The 24056-nt window shown below is 37.4% G+C and overlaps 1 protein-coding gene across 1 annotated transcript; it reads left to right on the forward strand.

Annotated features, from left to right (window-relative positions):
• The first annotated feature begins 8960 nt into the window (after positions 1-8960).
• On the forward strand, positions 8961-11755 carry LOC126176089 (craniofacial development protein 2-like). Its single transcript, XM_049923226.1, has 2 exons — positions 8961-9455; positions 11672-11755. The coding sequence occupies exons 1-2, from the start codon at positions 8961-8963 to the stop codon at positions 11753-11755; spliced, it is 579 nt and encodes a 192-aa protein (XP_049779183.1).
• Positions 11756-24056: the final 12301 nt, after the last annotated feature.

Below are 24056 nucleotides of genomic sequence, written 5' to 3' on the forward strand. Positions count from 1 at the left end.
TTGTTATTCCATACTTAAAAGAGAGAATGATAAGTGTTTTAAGGTAAGAGATAATAACAAGACTTACACTTTTCCGTAGTTTTTTATTTGTTGTGTGAATTGCATTGTTATCATAAATGTTGCACAGTATTTAATATTTTGTTCAGTATAATATTTATATTTGTTGTTACTTTTGCACTGTATTAAGTATTTATGGTTATTTTTCATTTGTTTGCGATAACAACTCATATGTGTACAAATAAAATATGTGTAACTATAAAACAAAAAAAATTAAAAAGAAACAATAGAAAATCTAACAGAATAAAAAAATGTAAAACAGAGTAATTAAAAAGAAACAATAAAAAATTAAATAAAATTAAACATATAATACAAAATAATAAAAGCATGAGGGAAAAAAAAAACCTCCTGCAGGCATGTGACGTTACATGGCAATGAGGCATGTATGCTCTTAGTCTGAGGATGAAGGAGAGGAGCCAGACTATAGTCTGATTCACGAACGATGGCGGTTCATGCAAATCGAGTAATGGACGGGGATTGCATTGTCGCCAGTTCCAAGTGACAATTGTGGTACATGCATACACGTGCTTTGTACTTGAAGAAAGCGTGTATCCTGTAAATTATGTCTCTTGCTTACTTAAGTAGAAGTTGTCGCTTACCTCCACCATCAATGATGACAACTCGCTACAAATGGATTAAAACTTCACCAAAAAACTTGTTAAAATCAAGTTTAATGCTGGCATTGGTTACTACATACACAGAAGAGAACCCAGAATTCATGATATAGGAGTGCAGAACAAGCCTAAACTTGACCGCCATCATTTGTGGCTCCAGCTGTAACAATGCCCAACACAAGCGAGATTGTTCAAAAAACAATATAAAAACCTATACCTGATCAGTTGTCGCCCAAGTCAACAAAAATCTATATCACTTCCCAAGCTGTAGCCGCTAAATATCAAAATAATGTCATATAACATGTCACGTGTCATCCAACATGGCATTTGACATGTCGTGCAGTATGACACTATGTATCATTAAAGTTTAGAATGCATGCATCCCACTCTCAGATACTTCCTGTTGTATATGCATCCCACTCTCTAGAAACACACAAATTTTTGTCTGTTTGTTCTTACACCCCTCACCTGACATGTAGTGGGGTTTGCCTAAGAGAGCTCATTGTGCTGGGGAGAAGCAGGATGTCAAGATGTTCTGATTTAAATGGTTTAGAAGCTCCCAAATAAGTTGTCTTCTTTTATATCCCTAACCCTGCCCTGGACATATTCGCCTTTTGTGTTACGATAGGAGAATTTTTCATTCTGGTTTCCAACTTTTACTCTGCCATAATTTTGACATTAGACTGCCATAGGTTAGTAACCGATGTAGGTTTTTGTTGACTTGGATGATGATTTAACTGGTAAAGGTTTTTTTTATTGTCTTTTGAACCATGTTGCTTATATTGTGCTTTCATAATACAGTGGGATGACTATTAATTACATGTATTTGTCAACAGAACGGAGAAGAGATAGGAAAGGAAGACGCTCTGATGACGAGAATCCTCTGCGCTTTACTGGAAGGCACTTTCCAAATGTAATTCCAAGTGACCAGTCCAAGAAACGTGGAGTATGGCGTAGATGTGCAGTCTGCTCAAAACAGAATGTGCGCCGAGAAACGAAATATGAATGCAAAACATGCAATGTACCCTTGTGTGTTGTACCGTGTTTTGAAACATACCACACAAAGAAGGACGTTTAGCTAAGTTGCTACATCTGGAAAATGAAATCAAGCCCTTAATTCTGAAAAAAAAATATTTAAAAATAAAAAAATAAAAAAAATAAAAACAAAAACAAAAAACTCCGCCACTGCCGGTCCCAAGCCCGGGGCCTCATCTCACAAGCGATGAGGAAGGAGGAGGGGGAGGAGTAACACCTCGTAAAAAAACCTGGGTCCATCTGGCTCCGGATGGTAGCACCCTGTGAGGGCCCCTGCCTAGGGTTACAGGTGAAGCCCGGTCAACAGTCTCAAAGGTGGAAGAGGAAGCATAACTTCCAACAGCAGAGAGGGCAGAAGAACATAATGGAGAAAACCATGAAAAATAATCATTTCGGACTTACAATCTGATCTTACCTTGGAATTTATTTCCTACCATGTACAGTGTACAATTTCAATTGCAGAATGGAAAGTCCGCTAGAAGAAAGCACTACCCCAGGTGGTAACTCGAAAGAGGAATCCACAATTGCTTTATGCAATGCATCAGGACCTAGGGTTCTGGGGAGTCCCAACATCCGCATTGAAAGGATGAGTCAGAGCATCCTTGGTATCCTTCCAAACTCAAGTTCGAAAGGAAATTCTTTGCAGGTACCTTAAATGTAAACTCATTACTTAAAATTGGTAAACAAAAAGAACTTGAAATTCCCTTAGATAAGCATGAAATACGAATTTTAGCAGTTCAAGAAACAAGATTTTTGGAAGAAAATGTTATGGAAACCAAAAACCATAGAATTTTTAAGGGTAAACCAGCAATAAAAATCATGAAAGGCATGACAATACTTGGTTCTGCTTTCTGTGTTCATAAAAATTTAGTAGATAACATTGCAGAATTCAAATCCAGTTCAGAAAGACTATCTCTTCTTGCAGTTAAATGCAAAAATAAACAGTATACCTTTGTTAATTGTCATGCTCCAATCAACAATGACAATAAGAAAAATCCAAGTAAAGTAGAAGCATTCTGGGAACTTCTAGAAGAAGAAATATCAAAAATTCCAAAATCAAATGTTATACTAATGGGGGTTTTAATGCACAAATAGGGAGGGCAAAATCTTTTCAAAAAATAGTAGGATATTATCCAGCTCATAAAAGAACAAACAAAAATGGCAAAAGACTAATCAGTCTTTGTAGATCATTTCAGTTGAAGGTAATGTCAACCTTCTTCAAAAAATTACCAAAAAAGGCAGAAACATAGATCTCTCTGAATCCAAAGCTACGGGAGTACCAGTTAGATCGTGTGGCTATTTCTAAATGCAATTTTAAAGAAATAACAAATGTAAAAGTAGCAAGAAACAGGGAATTTGATGCTGATCATTACCTGACTAAGATTAAACTGAAACTTCTTCCTAATAAAAACTGAAAGAGACAGCAAAAATTAATTAAATATAATACAGACAGGCTCAACATCACTAAAGAGGTAATAAAAATATTTCAGGAAGAAATTAAAGGAACTAAATCAGGGAAATGGGAAGAAATATCGAAAGAAATCAACAGGGCAACAGAAAATGTATTTCGAACAACAAAAATGAAGAAGAAAGTCTGGTGGAATGAAATCTGTGAAGAAGCAGTTACAGAAAGAACAAAGCAGTGGATTAAATGGAAATGTTCTGGGAAGCCTGAACACCTTGATGCATTTAGAATGCAAAGGAAAGAAACAACAAGAATAATAAAGAGTTCTAAAAGATCTTTTGAGAAATCACAGCTTCTTGAAATACAAAACAACTGTGTAAAAAATAACACCCGGAATTTCTATCTGATGTTTAAAAGTCATCTAAAGGACTACCAAGCTCCAAGTATTTGCTTCACAGATGAAAATGGTAAAGTAGGAGTAAGCAACAGCCAGAATTGTGAAAAACTAAGAAAGTACTTTGAAAAATTATTGAATTGTGAAGAACCGCACTGTAAGCTAGAATGCCCAGATCTCCATGAAAATACAGAAGCAGATCCACCGCCTACTGCTGAGGAAATTAAAAAAAAAAAAAAAAACAAACAAGAAGTACCCTGAAAAACAACAAAGCCAGTGAAGAAGACTCAATTACAGCTGAACTTATTGAATGGTCTCAACCAAAAATTATAACTAACCTTCAGCTCATGTTTGAAGAAATATGGGAAACTGAAAAGATACCAAAAGACTGGAAAGTGGCTCTCATCCATCCCTTGCACAAGAAAGGTGATAAGCAAAATGTAAATAACTACAGAGTATATCTTTGTTGCCAGTGGGTTATAAAATATTTTCAACAATACTACTAAACAAGGTAGAAGCAACACTTGATAGCCAATTGGGAGAGTATCAGGGTGGACTTAGAAAGGGCAGATCTTGCTCAGAACAGATTTTCAACCTAAAGTCCATAATTCGTCACAGACTTACAAACTCCAAAGATATAGTTGTAACATTTATAGATTCTAAAAAGGCATTTGACTCAGTTGATAGGGAAACACTAGATAAAATTATCAGAGAATTTGGCATCAAATCTAAATTATCAAACCTTATTTGTGAAACGCTCACAGACACCAAATCAAAAGTAAAGTTTCAGGGTGTAATATCGAAGGCATTCAACATAAAAACAGGTGTAAGTCAAGGTGCTGGCCTGTCTCCACTCTTCTTTAACTGCGTACTAGAGAAAATAGTAAGAGAATGGAAACAAAAACTAAAAGAAGAGAAACTAACACCAATCAGACTAGGAACTAAAAACAAAGGTATTGAAATTCACTGTTTAGCATTTGCGGATTATTTTGCCATTCTTTCTGAAAACCTAACAAATGCTGGAATACAAATCAATCTCTTAGAAGAAATAGCCAACAAAGCAAGTTTAAGAAAATCTGTAGAAAAAAACAACATTTATGACAAATATAAAAAATGCTCTGGAATCCCTAGCAACAGATATTGGCCAGATAAAGAGGGTAAATAAATTGAAATATTTGCGAGAAATTATCTAAGAAAATGGCTTAGAAAAATTTGCTATAGAAGAAAGAGTACATAAAATGGAGAGAGCTTATGGAATAACTAGGAATGTCTACAAGAAAAGGTGTCTGTCTAAAAATTTAAAGATAGAGCACTACAACACAGTAGTAAAACCAGAATGTCTTTATGCAAGTGAATGTTTAATACTGAACTACAAATTACACAAACTTGAAGTCCTAGAAAGAAAAATCATTCAATAAATACTTGGACCACCAAAAAATACAGTGGTATGGAAACTAAGCAGCAATGAAGAAGTTTATCACAACGTAGAAAACATAAATGAAACACTACGAAAGGAGCAACTGCTATTTTTTGGATACTGATAGAGAATGAACAGCAACATGTTAACAAAACAGATTTTTAAATATCTTTGGGACAAGAAGTCAACAATAGCCTGGATACAAGGAGCTGGGAAAGATTTGGAAGGAAACAACATAAGTGAAAAAGATGCAACAGAAAGAGTGAAAAGATGAAAGAATACTGGAGGAAAAAGAAAGAGCAATAAAGAAGGAAGCATTTAAATTGGTGCATGGTCCTTAGATGATCCAAACGTGGGGGAGAGAAGGGGGGGGGGGGGACCAAAATGAAAAATAAGTACAAAAATTAAAAGAAATATTTTTAACTTTGTCTTTGCTGGTCCAAAGCCCAGATGAGAAAGGAGCATGGGAAATATAACAGTTCAAATAAATAAATAAATTAATTAATTAATAGATAAAAATAAAAGTAAATAAATAAAAACACAAAATTATCAGAGTGTGAAGAGCCTCTCCAGATGAATTACTGTGCTGCCAAACACCTTATGTATGGAAACGTGAAACATCCAGTCTATGCTGACAAACACAGACTGGATGCTTAAAGTACAGGAGCATAGTGGAAAAAAAGAAGAGTTATTCATATCGATTATTTCAGTTGTGAACAACGAAGATTGTGAAAATTGCATGGAAAAATCGTGTTTCAGTATTTCCAGATCAGCCGTCACTCTGGTCAACAAAAATCTACATCACTTCCCAAGCTGAGGCTACCTAATGTCAAAATAATGGCAGAGTAAAATTTGGGAACCAGAATGAATAATCCAGAATGAGATTTTCACTCTGCAGCGGAGTGTGCGCTGATATGAAACTTCCTGGCAGATTAAAACTGTGTGCCCGACCGAGACTCGAACTCCCGAGTTCGAGTCTCGGTCGGGCACACAGTTTTAATCTGCCAGGAAGTTTCATGTCAGCGCACACTCCGCTGCAGAGTGAAAATCTCATTCTGGAAACATCCCCCAGGCTGTGGCTAAGCCATGTCTCCGCAATATCCTTTCTTTCAGGAGTGCTAGTTCTGCAAGGTTCGCAGGAGAGCTTCTGTAAAGTTTGGAAGGTAGGAGACGAGGTACTGGCAGAAGTAAAGCTGTGAGTACCGGGCGTGAGTCGTGCTTCGGTAGCTCAGTTGGTAGAGCACTTGTCCGCGAAAGGCAAAGGTCCCGAGTTCGAGTCTCGGTCGGGCACACAGTTTTAATCTGCCAGGAAGTTTCAGAATGAATAATGTTCATATCCAAAAAAGGCAAATATGTCCAGGGCAGAATTAGGGATGTAAAACAGGCTACTAGGGTTTTGACTGATCTGGCAGCTTCAACGACATTAAAATCACAACATATTGACATACTGATGCAGTTTTACTCGTACTCATACATATTTACTGGTACTCATATCAGGTAATATGTGTCAAGTGAAGTAACGTGATAAGTGATATGTCGTATAACATGACACATGTCATCCAGCATGGCATTTGCCATGTTGTACACAATGTGTCATTAAAATTTAGGATGCATACACCCCACTGTCAGATACGTCCTATTGGAGATGCATCCCACCCTCTAGAAACACAGACATCTTTGTTTATTTGTTCTTACAACTCTCACCGGACATGTAATGGGGTGCGCCTGGTAGAGCACACTGTGCTGGGGAGGTTAGGGTAAGCTCGAAAAAAGAAGCAGGAATATGTAAAGATGTTTTGATTTAAATGGCCTAGAAGCTGCCAGATATGTTGAAAAGCTAATTACCTTCTTCTATATCCCGAACTCTGCCCAGGACATATTTACTATTCGTGTGCTATGATAGGAGCATTTTTGATTCTGGTTCCCTACTTTGGCATAATTTTGACATTAGACTGCCATTGGTTGGTGACTGATGTAGGTTTTTGTTGACTTGGTTGTTTCTTTCTTTCTTTCTTTCTTTTTTTTTAAATTATTGTCTTTCGAACCATGTTGCTTATATTGTGCTTTCACAACACAATGGGATGACTATTAATTACCTGTACTTGTCTACCTTTCTACAAAATTTTAACCGGTTCACACAATGTTGAAACATTGAAGTGGTTTGTGTAAGATCCAAAAGAAGCAAAATTTTGGAAAGTCAGTTTTCAGTTTGTTCCAAGAATGCGTTTTTTATTTATCTGATTCACTTCAAACCATTTCCACACATTCAGTTAACATAAGATGAATTTTACACGCTACATGTAGTTCGACTTTAAACCATCATATCTCAACAACAGATAAAGATTATTATATAAAATATTTCATTGTGATTTTATCCATTTATCTACCTTCATGCTAAATTTGAACCAGTTTGTACATGTAATAGTGCCACATTTCAGAAACCACCCAGAAAAATGTATATGTGAAATACAAACAAAGCAAAATTTTTTCAAACTGTTAAAACTTATTGTAGATGAAGGTCCAATACTTCATTGGACCAAATTTGAATTGTGTGTCGCTCCAGACTGAAGTTATTTAGGGATGACTGTTTTTGGATGTAAAATACAAATGAGGGTGACTATTTTTGGTGCTCATACAAATGGTGCCATAGCTGACCATTAATTTTCACCTATTTAAAATCTTTTGCATAAGGACTTAATTGATTCACACAGTCTGGCAGGGTACCAGCTCCAGTTCATTGTTCAAACTTTGCTTAACATACGGTAATGTAGCTACAGTAAGACAGATGTTTGAATAGCTATACAAGTGGTTGCTGGTCTGGGCTAAACCAAAAGCTTTTTACCTCATGTTCCTAGATCAAATAGGAACCAAGCACCCAGACCCAACCAAACTGTGATTCTTCATGCAGCCTTCTCAGACATATTTGTTACAGTGCAGCTGTGCTGTAATGATATTACAGAGAAAACTAATCTGCAAGGGGAAAGGGGTACAGCGTACAAATTGCTATTATTCAGAGTGACCTACAAACTGAATAACATAACATCTAGAGGAAATGCACCTCCTGACAGGTTTTATATGTAACATCTAGCAGAAATGTTACATTGCAGTATCTTAAAGTAATACATCTTGAGTATAGATAGTTTGTGGTGACAGTTTTGGTCTTTGTGAATGCAGTGTATTCAACACAGTACAGTGTTTGTTTAAAAGTGCATTGGTCTCAGGCTTTGGTACATCCAACTCATACTTGAGCATGCATATGGTGATGGACATATTGGATGCTAGAAACTGCTGAATGTAGTCATACACACTGAATTTCTAACTCCAGAGGAATCCCACTAATTGCCATTTCAGAAGTTCATCCTGTAACTTTTAATGAAATAGTTCTTAACGACAGTGGTTCATGGTGTGGGTTCCTGTAGTCATGTCCTAGTTCATGAACCACGGGCAACGTATGAGTGGCCAAGTAAGTGGTCCCGACAGTCGGGATACCAGTTACTTTGGAATAAGGCTGGGCATCTCGGACATATTCTGAGTCGTGGTCACCTTTGTGCTCATACGGCAAAGACTACCAAATCCACCGGTTAGTCCCTCAGTCGTTAGGAGTAAAACCCAATGGGACTCGGGGCAAGTAAGGCTAGCAACCTGCTTCCCTGGTACTCTAAATATGATGCTGGCAATAATCAGAGCAAAATGCCTCGGACCTTTGGAGGTGACGGAGTCCCACCTCTAACTGACAAACCAAGGACTCCTAAGATACGACTTGGCAAACAAATGGTAATGAGATGGGGAGCTATTAATATCAATGGGGGCTACTCTCGGAAGAAGGTAGAGCTGGCAGAGGCTGCAAGTAAGATGGGGTTGGACGTTTTAGCTGTTAGTGACATTCGGGTAAGGGGTGAGAAAGAAGAGGAAGTGGGAGAATACAAGGTCTACCTGTCAGGCGTCAAAGCAGGAATAGCACAATGGGGTGTAGGGCTTTACATCAGGAAAGAAATGGAACCCAGCGTAGTTGCAATAAGGTATGTAAACAAATGACTGATGTGGATAGATTTGACAGTGTCTAGCAAGAAAATTAGGATTGTGTCAGTATATTCGCATTGTGAAGGGACAGATCAAGATAAGATGGATAGTTTTTATGAGGCACTCAGTGATGTAGTTGTTAGAGTAAAGGACAAGGACAGTGTTCTGCTCATGGGTGATTTTAACGCCAGGATTGGAAATCGAACAGAAGGGTATGAAAAGGTTATGGGTAAATTTGGAGAAGATATGGAGGCCAACAGGAACGAGAAACAACTCTTGGATTTCTGTGCCAGTATGGGCTTAGTAATCACAAACTCCTTTTTTAAACATAAGAACATTCACCGGTATACTTGGGAAGGCAGGGGAACCAGATCTGTCATTGACTATATAATAACAGATCAGGAATTCAGGAAGGCTGTGAGGGACACACGTGTATTCAGGGGATTCTTTGATGACACTGATCATTATTTAATCGGCAGTGAAATTGGGATTGTGAGGCCGAAAGTGCAGGAGGTCAGGTCCATTTGTAGGAGGATAAGAGTGGAGAAACTTCAGGATAAGGAAATCAGGCACAAGTACATAACAGCGATCTCAGAAAGGTACTAGTTAGTTGAATGTAGTCAATTACAGTCATTGGAAAAGGAATGGACAAGGTACAGGGACACAGTACCAGAAGTGGCTAAAGAATGTCTTGGAACAGTAGTGTGTAAAAGTAGGATGAAGCAAACAGCTTGGTGGAATGATACAGTCAAGGCAGCCTGTAAAAGGAAAAAGAAGTCGTATCAAAAATGGCTACATACCAGAACCCAGGTAGACAGAGGAAGTTATGTTGAAGAAAGAAACAAAGCCAAACAGATAATTGCAGCATCGAAGAAGAAATCGTGGGAAGACTTTGGAAACAGGTTGGAGACTATGGGTCAAGCTGCTGGAAAACCATTCTGGAGTGTAATTAGCAGTCTTCGAAAGGGAGGTAAGAAGGAAATGACAAGTATTTTGGCCAGGTCAGGAAAACTGCTGGTGAATCCTGTGGATGCCTTGGGCAGATGGAGGGAATATTTTGAAGAGTTGCTCAATGTAGGTGAAAATGCGATCAGTAATGTGTCAGATTTCGAGGTAGAATGGGATAGGAATGATGATGGAAATAGGATCACATTTGAGGAAGTGGAAAAAATGGTCAATAGATTGCAGTGCAATAAAGCGGCTGGGGTGGATGAAATTAAGTCGGAACTCATCAAATACAGTGGAATGTCAGGTCTTAAATGGCTACACAGGATAATTGAAATGGCCTGGGAGTCGGGTCAGGTTCCATCAGACTGGACAAAAGCAGTAATCACACCAATCTTTAAACATGGAAACAGAAAAGATTGTAACAACTACAGAGGTATCTCTTTAATCAGCGTTGTGGGTAAAATCTTCGCAAGTATTGTTGAAAGGAAAGTGCGAGTATTAGTTGAGGACCAATTGGATGAAAATCAGTGTGGGTTTAGGCCTCTTAGAGGTTGTCAGGACCAGATCTTTAGCTTACGGCAAATAATGGAGAAGTGTTATGAGTGGAACAGGGAATTGTATCTATGCTTTATAGATCTAGAAAAGGCATATGACCGGGTTCCTAGGAGGAAGTTATTGTCTGTTCCAGAAGATTATGGAATAGGAGGCAAACTTTTGCAAGCAATTAAAGGTCTTTACATGGATAGTCAGGCAGCAGTTAGAGTTGACGGTAAATTGAGTTCATGGTTCAGAGTAGTTTCAGGGGTAAGACAAGGCTGCAACCTGTCTCCACTGTTGTTCATATTATTTATGGATCATATGTTGAAAACAATAGACTGGCTGGGTGAGATTAAGATATGTGAACACAAAATAAGCAGTCTTGCATATGCGGATGACTTAGTTGTGATGGCAGATTCGATTGAAAGTTTGCAAAGTAATATTTCAGAGCTAGATCAGAAATGTAAGGACTATGGTATGAAGATTAGCATCTCCAAAACGAAAGTAATGTCAGTGGGAAAGAAATATAAACGGATTGAGTGCCAAATAGGAGGAACAAAGTTAGAACAGGTGGATGGTTTCAAGTACTTAGGATGCATATTCTCACAGGATGGCAACATAGTGAAAGAACTGGAAGCGAGGTGTAGCAAAGCTAATGCAGTGAGCGCTCAGCTATGATCTACTCTCTTCTGCAAGAAGGAAGTCAGTACCAAGACTAAGTTATCTGTGCACCGTTCAATCTTTCGGCCAACTTTGTTGTATGGTAGCGAAAGCTGGGTGGATTCAGGTTACCTTATCAACAAGGTTGAGGTTACGGATATGAAAGTAGCTAGGGTGATTGCAGGTACTAGTAGATGGGAACAATGGCAGGAGGGTGTACACAATGAGGAAATCAAAGAAAAACTGGGAATGAACTCTATAGATGTAGCAGTCAGGGCGAACAGGCTTAGATGGTGGGGTCATGTTACACGTATGGGAGAAGCAAGGTTACCCAAGAGACTCATGGATTCAGCAGTAGAGGGTAGGAGGAGTCGGGGTAGACCGAGGAGAAGGTACCTGGATTCGGTTAAGAATGATTTTGAAGTAATAGGTTTAACATCAGAAGAGGCACCAATGTTAGCACTGAATAGGGGATCATGGAGGAACTGTATAAGGGGGGCTATGCTCCAGACTGAACGCTGAAAGGCATAATCAGTCTTAAATGATGATGATGATGATGATGATGATGATGATGATGATGACAGTGCAGTATGGTACTTATACAACATGTTACAAGTAACTCTCTCAGAACATGCACTTCTGCTAGACATTACATTGATTCAAAGTAAGACCTACTGCTTATGGACCATCCTACACACATTAAATGCAGTATCGTGCCTGAGAGGTCATTGGTTTGTACCCTAATTTGGCTATGTAGTTCAAAAACTCTATAGTTTCTTCTGGCCACTATGACTGAATGACAGAATAATGTGCTTGTTTAGAACTAGCATAATGAAACAAGTCGTTTTGAACATTAAACTTCAGGAATAGCACAAGCTGTATTTTAGTATTCATGGTTAGTTAGAATAGCACATAACAGTACATTGTTAAGGTAACACCGCAGAGTATACAAAACGTCAGAGAGATCTATTACCCTTGATGTAGTACACTTTTCTGCACAAACAGACATTTATGAAATATATTGTTCATATATTTCTGACACTCCTCTTTGAATATATATTGCGAATCTCACTTTCGCGAGTAAAACCATATTGCTTTATTATCTCCTGAAATTTGTCCTTGTTCAAATGTTTTGTTTTTTCTGTGCATAAATAATTTACCTCAGTTTTGCTTTGCTCTACATGATATCTTATTATTTATTTATTTACATGTCAAGTTCCATCGGACCAAATTGAGGAGCAAATCTCCAAGGTCATGGAATGTGTTAGCACATGAAATTACAACATAAAAGTAATAACAGATAAAAATAAAAAGTTTATGAACCCAAAAAAAGTCAACCCATAAGTTTCAGTAAATGCAGTCAACAATATAACATAAGAATCAGCTCAATTTTTCAAGGAACTCTTTAACAGAGTAGGAGTAACCCATGAGGGAAATCTGTAGTTTTGATTTGAAAGCACATGGATTACTGCTAAGATTTTTGAATTCTTCTGGTAGCTTATTGAAAATGGATGCAACAGTGTACTGCACACCTTTGTGCAAAAGAGTTAAGGAAATCCGATCCAAATGCAGGTTGGATTTCTGCCGAGGATTAAGTGAGTGAAAGCTGCTTATTCTTGGGAATAAGGTGATATTGTTAACGAGAAACGACAGTAAAGAATCTATATATTTAAAGGCCAGTGTCAAAATACACAGACTAGTGGACAGAGGTCAACAAGAAGATCGCGAACTTGCACTACTTATTGCCTGAACCACCCGTTTCTGCGCCAAAACTATCCTTTTAGAATGGGAAGAGTTACCCCAAAATATAATACCATATGACATAAGCGAATGAAAATAAGCAAAGTAGACTAACTTTTGTGTCAAATGATCACTCACTTCAGATACCTTTTGAATAGTAAAAATGGCAGCGTGAAGTTTACTATCTATCTGAACATGTAGAAATTTGAACTGTTCAGTTTCACTAATCATATGCCCATTCTATGAAATTAAAACATTGGGTTTTGTTGAATTATGTGCTAGAAACTGTAAAAACTGAGTCTTACTATGAGTTATTGTCTACAAGCCATAAACTTATGTCACAAACTTTTAGTTTATTGTGTACAAGCAATAAACTTATGTCATGAACTGCACTATTTAAACCGATCCAGTGTTGCATACAACATCCTTTACTACCAAGCTATTGTCATCAGCAAACAGAAATATTTTAAGCTTACCTGTAATATGAGAATGCGTATCATTTATATAAATAAGGAACAGGAGAGGTCCCAACACTGATCCCTGGGGCACCACCCATTTGACCATACCCCACTCAGACCCCACATCACAGCCATTCTCAACACTGTGGATAATGACCTTTTGCTGTCTGTTGTTAAAGTAAGAGGAGAACCAATTGTGAGCTAAACGATATTGTAGTGCCGGTGTTATATCGATAACGATGCACTGCGGCGACCATAGGCGTTACTAAACACATCAGGTGATTTCGCAATTGCAAATAATGGGTACCATCAGCTGTAGAATGGAATGATGACAATGAAAATTTGTGCTGGACTGGGACACAAACCAGGATTTCCCACTTATCGCGAGTGGCCGCGTTACCATTTGGCTATGTGTGCACGAGTCACGGCCAGACGTAAACTTCCATATGTCGTAGGCCATATGTCCATGATTTGTACTCACACATCCACTATGTGTATTCCTGTACATATCAGATGTTATGCATCAAAGTCGCATGCTCGGTATCGGCAGGTAAATACGATATTGTTATGTAGTGCTGATGTTATACTGATGATGATGCACTGTGGCAACCACAGCCGTTACTAAACACATCAGATGAATTCACAGTTGTGACTTATGACTGTAGTCATTCTGTACCATAGCATTTATTTGTTGCTGTTGCTGTAATTTCTCCATGTTCATTAACTATTTTTGCTCCTTTTATATCAGAGGTTCTGATAATATACACTAAAGCACCTGTATCTAATATCCATTCTGATTCTTTGTTACCCATTTTTTGCAAAAGCATAACAAATGGAGGGCGCCTTACTTTGATTAATAGTTCTCCTCTCTGGGGTATTTGCATTGTACTTTTTTCCTTTGTACTTGCCCTTCATGGCGTTGGGGTGCAATGTGACCCACCTTTTAACTGTTGTAGCACTTGACTGATTTCCTATTCATGTCCTGCAGAATCTTTAGTTTTACTCATTATACCTAAGCTTTCTAACCCCATAATAACAGATGTATAGTTTTCATGCAGTCCTGCTTCCAATAATGTGCATATCCATTTATCGGCAGCTTCAAATCCAATGTTCCTTAGTTGATTTGTTAAAGATATTACCTTGTGGATTTCTTGGGCTGATCCAGTTGAGTGCAAGTTCGTGGAGTGATCCATCTTTTCTTGCAAGAAATCCATCTGCAGGTATGCTCTGTAACTTGTTCCAAACTTATTTTGCCATAGCAATTATCTAAATGTGTGCATAGTTCACTGGATCAATCAGTAATATCATACGTGATATTACCTTCTATTCCTTATGGGCATAATTTTGCTCAGTGGACATCAGTGTACTGTTCATTACACCTCATGAATCTTTCAAGTGTAAGTGTATCACAAAACAAATTTCCATGTAGTGTAGTTTTCATGAGATTCATGTCACTCTATTTGTGCCGCTCTCCATTTTCACAATTACCTTTATTGGTAACAACAAAATTACAGTGGTGGAAATATTTATGGCATCACCATGAATTACTTCATCTTTTTGTCTTTTGCAGCAGTTTACTTCATGTTATACCAGTCCCATTGTTGCTAAACTTTGTTGACATATACTTACCTTAATAATTTGTCTTCTTCATGCATGTTTTCCAACAATACACAACTCTTTGTTGTTGTCATTTGGTTTTACAATGAAACCAGTGTTTATACTGACATTTTGAGTTGAGGCTTTGCAGTGAGAAGATGGGCAGGTCAGTTGAATTAACGCCAGAAAAAAAGGTGCTATACTTGCTTATTCGTCTGTTGGTCTCAGCACCAAAGAGATAGCCTTTAAGACAGGATTTAATCAGTCTACAGTTACGAGGTACTGGAGAAATACAGGGAAAAAGGAAATGTTGATGACGAAAAAAAAGGAAGAGGTTGGAAAAGGGCGTCTACTGCCAAACAGGACAGGATATTGAAAATGCTTTCACTCAGTGATCGTCGCCTGTCATCAACTGAACTAAAGCGAGACTGGGAAGAAATGTGCGACATCTCAGTAACCAGTAGAAATGTAAGAAATAGACTACTGGAGGCTGGACTCTCAGCCCGTCATCCTAGAAGGAAGCCTTTATTGACCAAGATAATGTGACAGCAGCGACTACAATGGGCAAAGGCGACATGGACACCAGAGATGTGGAACAAAGTAACCTTTTCAGACGAGTCCAAATTTAATCTGCATGGCTCAGATGGAAAAGTGTTCGTGCAGTGAAGAAAAGGTGAAGAATTATTGCCATCATGCATAACACATACATTCAAACACCCACAAGGAGAGATGGTCTGGGGGTGCATTTCCAGTCACGGAGCAGGTCATCTGGACTTCACCAATGGCACTGTCAACACAGATGTCTACATAAGCATCCTTGAGAGGAAGCTTATGCTAACAATTAGAGACAAGTTTGGAAATATTTCCAATTGCATTTTTCAGGGTGACTCCGCTCCTTGCCACAGAGCTTTGAAAGTGAGTCATATGACTAATATTTGTACCAAACACAAAGCAGATTACTTTCTCGGTTAATTATCACATATGTCTACATTTCAGGTAAAATCTTTCCTTTGACAAAATGGGTTTGAGTATTAGAGTGGCCTGGAAACAGCAATGTTCTCAATCCTATTGAGAACTGTTGGAAGGTTATGGGAAATGCTATCACCAAAAAGAAGCCACGGAATAAACGGGAGCTGTTGGAGACCCTTGTGTGTGTGTGTGTGTGGTTTCATGAACTGAGTGAGGAGTACATTAAAAAGTTAATTCTTTCAATGCCTTCATGATGCGAAGCGGTGATTAAAGTGCATGGTGAAGCAACAAAGTAAATGCAACAATGTGTTCATATGAGGCAATACAAACACTAAAATCCATCAGTGTTATGTTACAACATTAATATGCAGTGTTTCTTTCAACATTAGTATTCGTATTTCAGAATAGAAAACAGGATAGCTGGCAATCCACTTACATTCATTTTTCAAGAAATTTTTGACTTATAAAAAACAAACATTTTTATAGAAACAAAAATTAAGAATAAAAACAAATTGACAAAAATTATTGTGTATATTAATTTCTGATAGAAATCAAAAGGAATCATTCAAATTTCGGTCAGTGATTCAATGATTGTAACAAAAATTGTTAATTGTAAGAGGTGATGCAATAAATATTTCCACCACTGTAATACATTATGCAAACTTCTGTACAATTGGCTCATCCTGACAGCTTTCACAACACACTTTCTTATTCAGTACTATTCCAACAGTTTTTCCTTCTTTACAATGGAATACTTTTTCTGAATTCATTCATTGATATCTCGACCCATAAACTGTTAGAATTAGTTTAGGGAAATAAGCAATTCTGAACATTAAATTGCTAGAATAAGGCAAATTATATTTCGCTGCACACCTTAATGATGAAACGAGTTGCAGACAGGCACAACAAAATAACTGTTACACATTGAGCTTTCGGTCAAAGCCTTCTTCTGGAAGGAGAAAACACACGCATGCGTGTGTGCCCCCCCCCCCCCCCCCCCCCCCACACACACATATCCATCCGGCACATATACAGACACAAGCAGAGATATATGTCAGCTTGTGTCTGTATATGTGCAGATGGATATATGTGTGTGTGTGCGCAAGTGTATACCTGTCCCTTTTTCCACCCTAAGGTAAGTCTTTCCGCTCCCGGGATTGGAATGATTCCTTACCTTCTCCCTTAAAACCCACATCCTTTTGTCTTTCCCTCTCTTTCCCTCTTTCCAGATGAAGCAACCGTGGGTTGCGAAAGCTTGAATTTTGTGTGTGTGTTTGTGTTTGTTAGTGTCTCTATCAACATACCAACGCTTTCGTTTGGTAAGTTACATCATCTATTTTTCCCACGTGGAATCGAGTGGAAGACCGATTCAGATATTTCAAAGGTTCTGTGATAAGCTAGGCTGTTACTTCCAGGACTTGGGTCACATGGCTGAGAGCTATAGGGTTCCCCTAAGTGGGTCATATGTGTGCTACACATCAGAGGCTGCTACTCAGGTAGCTGACTGTATGTGGGGTGCACATAAAGATTTTTTAGATTAGGTGACTCTCCATCTACTCCAGATAGCAATAGCTGTAGGGAACCCAGAAGTACCAATGTAAGATCAAAAGAAATGCCTCCCACAAGTGGGAGTATTGACATAACCAAAAACTTTAGAGAAAACCTCAGTCCAGCTGTACTTAATGAAACTGTAATCATTGGTGGAGAGTTTAATCATCCAACATTAATTTGAAAAATTAAAGTTTTGTTAGTGGTAGGCATGATAAGATATCCTGTGAAACATTACTAAATGCCTTCTTTGATAACTACGTAGAACAGATAAAAACACCACTCATGATGGAAATATATTAGATACAATGGCAAGAAACAGACCTGACCTCTTTAAGAATGACCACAGCAAAACTGGTTCAGTGACCATAGTGCGGGTTTGGCGACAGTGATTACCAAAGTACAAAGGACAACTAAAACAAATATAAAGTTATGTATGTTCAGTAAATGACATAAAAAAATCAGTAGTGTCATATCTCAGTGAGGAATGTGAAACTTCCAGCTCATGACAGGGGCATGTAGAGGAACTATGGCTCAAGTTTAAAAGAATAGTTGACAATGCACTAGCTAGATTTGTACCCAGTAGAACAGTTCACAATGGGAGGGATCTTCCATGGTATAAAACTGCTGTAAAGAAACTTCTAAGAAACAGAGCTTACTGCATAATAGATGTAAAACATACTGTAGGGCTATAGATAGAGAGACATTTGTTTGTCAAGAAAGTACTGTGTGATGCTTTCCGTGACTGCCATAGCAAAATATTGTAAAGTTGTATTTCATAAAACCCAAAGAAATTCTGGTTGTATCTGAAGGCTGTTATGGCACTAAAGTTAGCGTCCAATCCCTAGCGAATGAGACAAGAACTGAAACTGAGGGTAACAAAGCAGAAGCTGAAATGCTTAACACTGTTTTCAAATGTTCCTTTAGAAAGCAAAATCCAGGAGAATTGCCCCACTTTAATGCATGTACCACTGAAAAGGTGAATGAAATAAGTATAGTGTCAGTAGTGTTGAGAAACTGAACAAAGCTCCAGGGCCCTATGGAATCACTGTTAGATTCTATACTGAATTTGCCATGCCCAGTTCTTGGAAAAAAGCACAGGTCACACCATTCTACAAGAATTTCCTTGACATCTATTTGTTGTAAATCACTGATCATGTGAAACTGATCTTGCACTTTTCTTACATGACATACTGAAAGCTTTGGATCAAGGCAGGCAGGTAGATGCAGTATTTCTTTATTTCCAAAAAGCATTTGACTCGGTAGTGCAACTACATGTATTGTCAAAAGTGCAATCATGTGGGGCTATCAAGTTAAATTTGTGGCTCGATTGAGGACTTTTTGGTAGGGAGAAAGCAGGATGTTATCTTGGCTGGAGAGTCATTGCCAGGTGTTGAAGTAACTTCAGTTGTGCTCCAGGGAATTGTTTTAGGACCCTTACTGTTCATGTTGTATGTTAATGACCTAGCAGATAATAGTAATAGTAATCTCAGACATTTTGCAGATTGTACAGTTATCTGTAATGAAGTACTGTCTGAAAGAAACTGCCCAGATATTCAGTCAGATCATCATAAGATTTTAAAGTGGTGGAAAGATTGGCAACTCACTTTAAATGTTCAAAAATGAAAAACTGTGCACTTCAAAAAATGCAAAACTGTTATCCTATGACTATAATATTAATGAGTCACTGTTGGAATTGACCAACTCATACAAATACCTGCATTTAACACCTTGTAGGAATGTGAAATGGAATGACCATGTAAGCTCAGTTGTGGGTAAAGCAGGTGGTAGACTTTGGTTTATTGGTAGAATACTTGGGAATTGCAATCAGTCTAGAAAGGAGATTGCTTAAAAATTACTTGTGCAACTGATTCTAGAATGTTGCTCAAGTGTGTGGGATCCTTACCAAATAGGACATATTGAACATATACAGTACAGAGAAGGGCAGCACAAATGGTTACAGATTTATTTGATATGTGGGAGAGCGTCAAAGAGATACTGAACTGAACTGGATGATTCCTGAAGATAGATGTAAACTATCCCAAGAAAGTCTTTTAACAAAGTTTCAAGAACTGGCTTTAAATGATGACCCTAGGAATATACTACAACCCCTACATATTGCTATGAGGATAAGAAGATAAGATTAGAATAATTACTGTACACACAGAGGCATTCAAACAGTCATTCTTCCCACGCCCCATACATAACTGGAACAGGAAGAAACCATAATAACTGTTACAATGGAATGTACCTTCTGTCATGCACTTCACTGTGCTCTGCAGAATATAGATGTAGATGTAGCTGTAGATGTAGATGCCTTTGGTCAAAAGGTCAATTTGTAAATGTCTTTTTTTATTGTGCTTGTCTGCAACTCGGGTGTCATCTTTATGGTGAGTAGCAATCTATTCATTTCAAAATATTGTTTATATTCCAGCCTTGACTTTCCATTGTTTGCAGGCTATATTTTAACATTCATGATTGCATAGATAACAGTACATTGTTAAGATAACATCACAGGTATACAAAACACAGTCATAGAGATCTATTACACTCTCTGTAGTACATTTTTCAGCACACGCAAATGCATATATATTGTTCGTATATCCTCAGCAGTGCTGAATAGTGTCAGTCTTTATACTTCCTAAAGCTCTTGTTGATGTGTACTGATGCTATTGAATGGTGGTTCAGGTGTCAACAGTATGTTAACGTGTGTTATGAGAATAGGAGGAAGGGAAAAAAAAGACTTAATAAAGCAACATAATCCACAGAGTGGATGAAGGCAGTGAATGAATGCTTGTAGATATGTTTTTGTATAGCTTTCTTATTGTATAGCTTTGACCTTTGTTAGGTGTCATGGCACCTTTTATTTTCTCTCAAAGTTTTGTAGTATTCTTGTTTTGTGCATAAAGGAGCTGTAACAAGTCTTTAAAGATGAAACTAGATGTTTGGAGCAGAAACATTGGCTTGGTAAAATAAATAATATTCTCTGAAATAATTAATAGTGAGGAAGTCACAACAAATAAGTTTCTCCTCAGGGAATCGACCAAGTCAGTTGGTAAGTAGAAGAGATGTGTTTTGAACATCACCAGATGATACATCGTTTGTAGGGAGCTCCGATATTGTGTGAGACAATTCATGTGAGTAATTAATCTGTTACATAGCATAGAGACCTACTGAATATAGTGCAGCTACACATTAGTCAGTAAGTAATTACATGGAAAAGCTGATTTCTCAATAACAGATAAGATGTCATCCCCTGTTATTCATGACATAAAAGGAAATTTGTTTATTTTAAGATTGCTTTTGTTATGTGTAAAAAGTCTCTCTTTTTGGTGATTCTGCATTTAAAAGTATGTTAACGTGTGTTAAAACTGTATGCAAGCACTTTGCACCTAAATAGCCTTTATTTAATGAATATCACAGTCATTTTTCTCAGTTTTTATTAACCTTAAGAGTTCTATTTGTATGTGAAATATTTCATAGCCAAGATTGGAAACATAAAGACATTTAAATAATCGAAACAAAAAGAACAGTGATTTAAACTTGGTATTGCATGCTTACTGTACATGATGTTTGAAAAAATATGATAATGGAATAACAACAAAATTTTGAAAAGTATAGATTACTACTGATCAGTTGAGTTGCAGACAGATGCAATGAAAAGCCTGCTGTATACTTAAGCTTTCGGCCAAAAGACCTTCTTCTGAAACAGAAAACACACACATTTTCACAAAAGCACAACTCACACACACATGACCTGGCCAATGTCGCTGGCCTGCAGCTGTCCTGTCACAGCGTCCAGAGACAGTGATCATGTGTGTGTGAGTGTGTGTGTGTGTGTGTGTGCGTGTGTGTGTGTGTGTGTGTGTGTGTGTGGGCGTGAATGCATTTGAGCGTGTGTGTATGTGTGTTTTGTACTCACTTCAAGGTGTGTGTGTTTTTCCTATTTTGGAAGAAGGCCTTTCATCCATATCATGAGTAGCAGCCTGTCCTTTTTATAAAAATATATTGTGGGGCAGATTGTAAACACTTCTCTTGAAAGTCGTACAGAATATTTCTCAGTTTTATGCTCATCATTATTTTAGCACTTGAAAGAATCTGCTTTTATAAAACTAAACTGAGCAGATATAGCATAATTGAAAAATGGTAAGGAAACAGAACATGTAATTAGGTTGTGGAAGTAGAGAAGACAGAGATTTCACTTAAAAATAAATATGACTAAAAAGAAATTAAGCCTATAATCCACTTGATTAATATCCTGCTCTTCTACTGTATGGTATTCCTCATTAATTTTTAGCATCCATCATTAATTTTTAGCATTTTATACCTAAATGTGTGTATATTATCTGTCATATATTCACATACTGATGTCAGAACTTTTCCTTTACAGGTAAATCTGAAGTAACATCTGTGTTTCACCCATATAATGCAATGGGTGTAACAACATCAAATTATTTGCTTGGAACTGATGATTCAATTAATACGTATCAAACCACTGAAATATATAAATGTTTATGTGGCAAAGAGTATCAACGTAAGGCATCACTCAAAAGACATGTTACCTTTGAATGCGGAAAGGAAAGAAGATTTCAGTGTCCATTTTGTCCTAATCGCTCTATTCATAAATGTCATTTATTGAAACACATCCAGTGTAAGCATAAAGATAAACTATTGTACTCATCTCCTTACATCGGAAATTTGTAGTAATCTCTCTGTACCACAGTGCAAGGAGGCAAAAACTCTTTATTGTTACTATTATAGATGTTGTCTTTGCTTGCATTGTTATGTATATATAACATTGTTCTCAATACAGAATTTATTACTTATTCTGTTCTGTTATTCTTTTCCTGGAACTACTCATATTGAAAGTGTTAGTAATGTTGAATATTTCAGGATGTTACTTGTTCCATATTTCATATTGACAGAAACTAATGTCTTGTTTAAGCTTTTACTTGCTTACTGATCATGAAAGATATTCCATTACAAAATGTTCACTTTAGGAATGCACTGAAAATGAAATAACATTTTCATTGTGTTATTCTTTTCTGCCTCTTGCCCTTCTTGCTCAACATCCATTGTTCTTTTATTTTTTATTTTATTATATTTCATTTATTTATTTTTGTAATGATGAGAATGCAGCTTTAAGCTATATTTAAAAATTGGAGGCTTTAAAGGATATTTATTATTGGTTCTCTTTCTTGTGACAATTTCTTTTTGTACTAATACTATCCTTCCTAGAAATTCTTCAGTTTTGTTTTCATTATTTAGTGATGGAGCAGAAATTTTGCTACTTTATGGCAGCAAAGCCCAAACTCAGTTCTCACCCCTCCCCCCTCTTATGGTCGCAAGAGCAGGCGCGTTCGCACTCATGTGCCCACACACACACACACACACACACACACACACACACACACACACACACACTAGTGAAATTTGATGTTGTGTTTATTCCCAAGTCTACAGAGTAAAAGAATTAAGAGCAGTATTGAGCAGGCTAACACAAAGAAAGATCACATTACAGAAGAAGGTAATGGGCCTTTTTATAAACACAAAAGGAGCCATACTGGTGTGCACTTTTGGTACAGAATTCTGAATCATCCTCACCAAAAAGGGTAGATTAAATTCCTTGACTGAAATTCAACTTTATCACATGTATTATTGATTTCTAAGTCTTGCAGCCTCTATCAAAGCATAAAATTATTCAAGCAGGCATGTGTACATGACGGTGGTAAATTGGAAGCTACGCTGAGTGCATCTGCTTTCCACAGTAAGCAGAACTATACTACAAGGACTGGCAACAACCACAGTTTTCCTTGTGTTTGTCTGATAATGCTGCCGTTCCAAATATTATCACTTCAAATTATTTATAATTGGACTTCTCCTGCTTTTGTGGCTAATAAATACAAATAACTTTTGTCATTTGCCTTATTAATCACTTTCCTTACAATATGCGGCCCTATTATGACATACATTGACAATTCATTGCACAACATTGTTTCAGGACTGGATCAGCTAAGCAGCTACCTATGAAGTTGCATCTTACACAATAATCTCTTAAAGTGTACTATGAATCTCTCACTTGAGACCTATCTAATGCATACAGAATTCTTTGATTCATAATTCGAATTATCTCCTTAATACTTATGGATTTTTTGCAGTACCAGAAAGGCAACCGATCTCAGAGGCACATGAAGTGTGCTGCGTGCTTGGATATGCAAATGATCACCATTTCAGCATAACCTCACACAGTATGTAGGACTAATGTTCTCTACATTCTGTGCATAATGAAAAATTATGCAATGGATTCCTCATTCAGAAATCACATTTGAATATTATTTGTTTGTGAAATAATTGTGTTATGCCTCATTTAATAATAAGATACATCTGCTGACATATGTCATATTTTGTCAACAGCAGCTACGATTAATAGTTCTGCAATGTTAGTGCGTGCATTGGTGGGAATCTCATGATTGTCAGGTGAATATGGAATCAATAGTTTTAGGAAGCCATACCTGATGCTGCGCAGGATCTCAGTGACCCCATCAGACTAGCATCCAAGAGGACAGGCGTATTATTTCACATTGATAAAGAAACAAACAGTCTTGTTGTGGCTTACTTTGATGCAGCAGCAGACAGAGCTGTGTCAACAATGGTGTGA

The sequence above is a fragment of the Schistocerca cancellata genome, chromosome 3 (genome assembly GCF_023864275.1).
Source record: "Schistocerca cancellata isolate TAMUIC-IGC-003103 chromosome 3, iqSchCanc2.1, whole genome shotgun sequence".
In the NCBI taxonomy this organism is placed as follows: Eukaryota; Metazoa; Arthropoda; class Insecta; order Orthoptera; family Acrididae; genus Schistocerca; species Schistocerca cancellata.

What these genes read in the sequence shown, in the direction of transcription:
- LOC126176089 (XM_049923226.1), top strand. Translation starts at nt 8,961, where the DNA reads ATGTGGATAGATTTGACAGTGTCTAGCAAGAAAATTAGGATTGTGTCA. An exon ending in TGAGGCCGAAAGTGCAGGAG is followed by an intron (nt 9,456 to 11,671) that starts GTCAGGTCCATT and finishes TGATGATGACAG; the next exon opens with TGCAGTATGGTACTTATACA.